This window comes from Coregonus lavaretus (genome assembly GCF_964263955.1).
Source record: "Coregonus lavaretus genome assembly, chromosome: 5".
NCBI classification, from domain to species: domain Eukaryota; kingdom Metazoa; phylum Chordata; class Actinopteri; order Salmoniformes; family Salmonidae; genus Coregonus; species Coregonus lavaretus.
In genome coordinates this window covers 25,855,759-25,859,062 of record NC_139992.1, presented here as the reverse complement: position 1 = coordinate 25,859,062, position 3,304 = coordinate 25,855,759, and the positions used below count along the sequence as shown (strand labels likewise).

The following is a 3,304-nucleotide window of genomic DNA, read 5'->3' as shown; positions in this document are numbered from 1 at the left end:
TGTACTTCGCTGTATATAAACATTAAAGGGAGAGATATGCTCTTGTACATAGATGCAAATCTCCCTTCAATTGTAAGGAGTGTAAATCTAAGCATAATTGAGGTGATATGAGGGTTATATAGGCCTTGCACAGAGTTCTCTGTTCTCTAGGAAATGTGTGCAAAAATGACTATCAACTTGGTGTTGAAGAGTCAGTCATAAGTTTGTACATTTTGGTCTGTGATTTTTCTGTGCAAGAACTTGGTGTGTAAGAGCCCTTCCACCTGCAACATGTTTGCAACTACATAGTTCCAGTGTCACTGACTGTATGGGAATGAAAGTGCTTGCCTGCCTAAAGTAATGTTACTGCTTTGTAGACATGAATATCTGATCAATCTCTTCCCCTACCCATTCAACCCCCCCAAAATATGTAAACATTAGTAATCTTTCATTGGTTATTGTTAAAGAAAAATATGTTTCTAAAAACAGCACATGGATTTTCATCAAGTAAAAATCTTTCCCCCTCTCTGCATGTTTTCCCTTTCTACATTTGGTTTTATATAAGAACACGCTTAATACAAAAATCTATCCCTCCTCTCTTTAACCGCTACTTTTTATAATATTCACTTATCTCACAAACAAGCTCAGATCTTTCTTTGCCTTGTTGAATGATGTTGCCCACGTCGTAAGAGTAATTTGCAACTTGTGATTGAATCTATCCCTGTTGGTTTTACATTTGTTTCCCTTGGTTAAGCCCTGCTGTATGAACTGTGTGTTGTCTTGAGTTAGGTGTGTGTTCTGCTGTGTTCGGTGTGTGTGTGAGTGTAAGTGTGTGTGTGTGCGTGCGTTTTCTCTCACAGGTTCATACGGTGAGATCGTCTGACCTGGCCCTGCTGCTGGCTTTGCTCAATCTGCTCAGTGGTCTGGTGTCTTCTATCGTATCCGTCACCTCCATCCCTGCCTCGGCTGGAGGTCCCCCTTCCCCGTCCACCACCACCTCCTCCACCACCTCCTCCACATCCTCCTGCTCCACAACCTCCTCCACCACCTCCTCCATCACAACCTCCTCCACCACATCCGCCTGCTCCACAACCTCCTCCACCACCTCCTCCACCACCTCCTCCACCACAACCTCCTCCACCACATCCTCCTGCTCCACAACCTCCTCCACCACCTCCTCCACCAAAACCTCCACCACCACATCCTCCTGCTCCACAACCTCCTCCACCACCTCCTCCACCACATCCTCCTGCTCCACAACCTCCTCCACCACCTCCTCCACCACAACCTCCTCCACCACCTCCTCCTCCCTCTGCTCTTCTTTTTTCTCGTCCTCCCTTTCCACCATACCATCCACCACATCCTCCTCCACCACCACCTCCACCACTCCATCCACCACATCCTCCTCCACCACTCCGTCCTCCTCCACCACTCCATCCACCACATCCTGCTCCACCACCTCCGCCACCACTTTCTCCTCTTCTTTGCCCTCTTCCACCACCTCCTGCTGCTGCTGCTCCTGCTCCTCCTCCTCTTGGTGTAGTGGTAGTGTATCCTCCCCTATCTCGGTGGTCTGGGCGTAGGAGGGCCGGGTCTCATTGTACACCTTAGAAATGTCCTCCATGTGCCCCAGTTCTTCCGCCTTCTCCTCCATGCACTGGAAGGGCGGGGCCAGGGGGGTTAGCCTCCCTGCCTCCATGCACGCCTCTGCCAGGGGATAGAGGTGGGTCACGGACGGGGCTTTCTCCTCCTCCAGCAGCCTGTAGCCTTTGGCCCTCTGGATGGAGGGCACGGCCAGGGGGGGCAGGCTCTTGAGGATCCCCCCTGGAGGGGGCAGTGGGCTCGGGCCCTCACTCTGGGCTTGCCCCGGGGCTGGCTTCCAGAAGATGAAGCGGATCTTCTTCAAGCCCAGGTGGCTGATCTCCACGAAGTTAAGGAAGAGCGAGACGCAAGCCACGGCCAACATGAAAATGATGAAGACTGTCTTCTCTGTTGGCCGGGACACAAAGCAGTCTACGGTGTTGGGGCAGGGCCAGCGGCTGCACTTGTACAGCGGCAGGATGCGGAAGCCGTACAGAAAGTACTGGCCCACAACAAAACCCACTTCGAACAGTGTCTTGAAGATGATGTGGCAGATGTAGGTCCTCAGCAGGGTGCCCTCCAGCCTGAACTTCTTGCTGCCCTTGGTGCTGGTCTCCTTGGTGGTGCGCACGCTGCCCTGGTCGGGTGCTAGCGGCAGCCGTTCCTCATTCAGCTCCTGCTGGCGACTCAGCTCGGCCTCCTCGCGCTCCTTGCGTTTCTCCTCCATGTGGACGTGGTGCACAGCATGGCCCACGTAGACCAGAGACGGCGTGGACACGAAGATGATCTGCAGAACCCACAGGCGGATGTGGGAGATGGGGAATGCCTCGTCGTAACACACGTTCTCGCAACCGGGCTGCTGCGTGTTGCAGACGTAGTCTGACTGCTCGTCGCCCCACACAAACTCTGCCGCCGTACCCAGGATGAGGATGCGGAAGATGAAGAGGACCGTGAGCCACACCCGGCCGATCACCGTTGAGTGCTCATTCACTTCCTCTAAAATATTACCCAGAAAGCTCCAGTCACCCATGATCGGTCCGTAGCGCTGTAGGTAGAATGAAGGGGTGGATGCAGGGGGACAGGGAGGGTGGAGGAAACAGAGAGTGAGACAGAGATAGGTTTTAAAAACAGACAAATTCCAAAATCCCTATCCGTCACCACACGGTTATCGCAATGTTTTTGTTCAGCTAAAAAGCTGTTGCATGACAAAATCAGAATAATGGCGACAGAACAGCCATCTGTCGAGTTAAAGTCCATCTACACAGCTTATCCTTAAAAATGAACTGTTTCAAAGTTCAAATATAGCCTTTCAGAAATGTTGAATGCCACCCCCCCTTATTTTACTCTACATGTTTCCCTTTTTTATCCATAATAATTGAACACCATAGCGTACCACACGGTAATACAAAGCAAAATGTCTTACTGTAGCGTCGTTCCACTAAAGCACTGTTCCACTAGTCACCAAGTTAACCCTCCATGAAAACTAGCAATAACACATCCATAACCCCCATATTTACATCAGTAAGGTATGATATAGGTTAAACGTTAACAAATGGGCAACTTGCCACAGATGCGGCTCCGGCGAAGTAGTGTCCTGTCCCGCTCTCTTGGCACCCGGCGGGGAAAAGTATACTTTTTTCTGCCCTCTTTCCCACCTAAAGCCCTGTCCTTGTCGCCCCACTGAGCAGATGTGAATGAATCGGCTCTGATGGTTGGTTTTTAGTTTGCTGCAATATTTAAGCTT

The 3,304-nt window shown here is 51.0% G+C and overlaps 1 protein-coding gene across 1 annotated transcript; it reads right to left on the bottom strand.

Annotated features, from left to right (window-relative positions):
* Window positions 1–841: 841 nt before the first annotated feature.
* Window positions 842–2,602, bottom strand: LOC311129704 (gap junction alpha-8 protein-like; the record flags this gene model as incomplete). The annotated part of the gene is made up of 2 exons (XM_084162112.1): window positions 1,262–2,602; window positions 842–1,003 (listed from the first exon to the last, which is right to left on the bottom strand). Exons 1-2 carry the CDS (start codon window positions 2,588–2,590, stop codon window positions 842–844), a joined length of 1,491 nt encoding a protein of 496 aa, XP_084018238.1. The 5' UTR covers window positions 2,591–2,602.
* Between the last annotated feature and the right edge of the window lie 702 nt (window positions 2,603–3,304).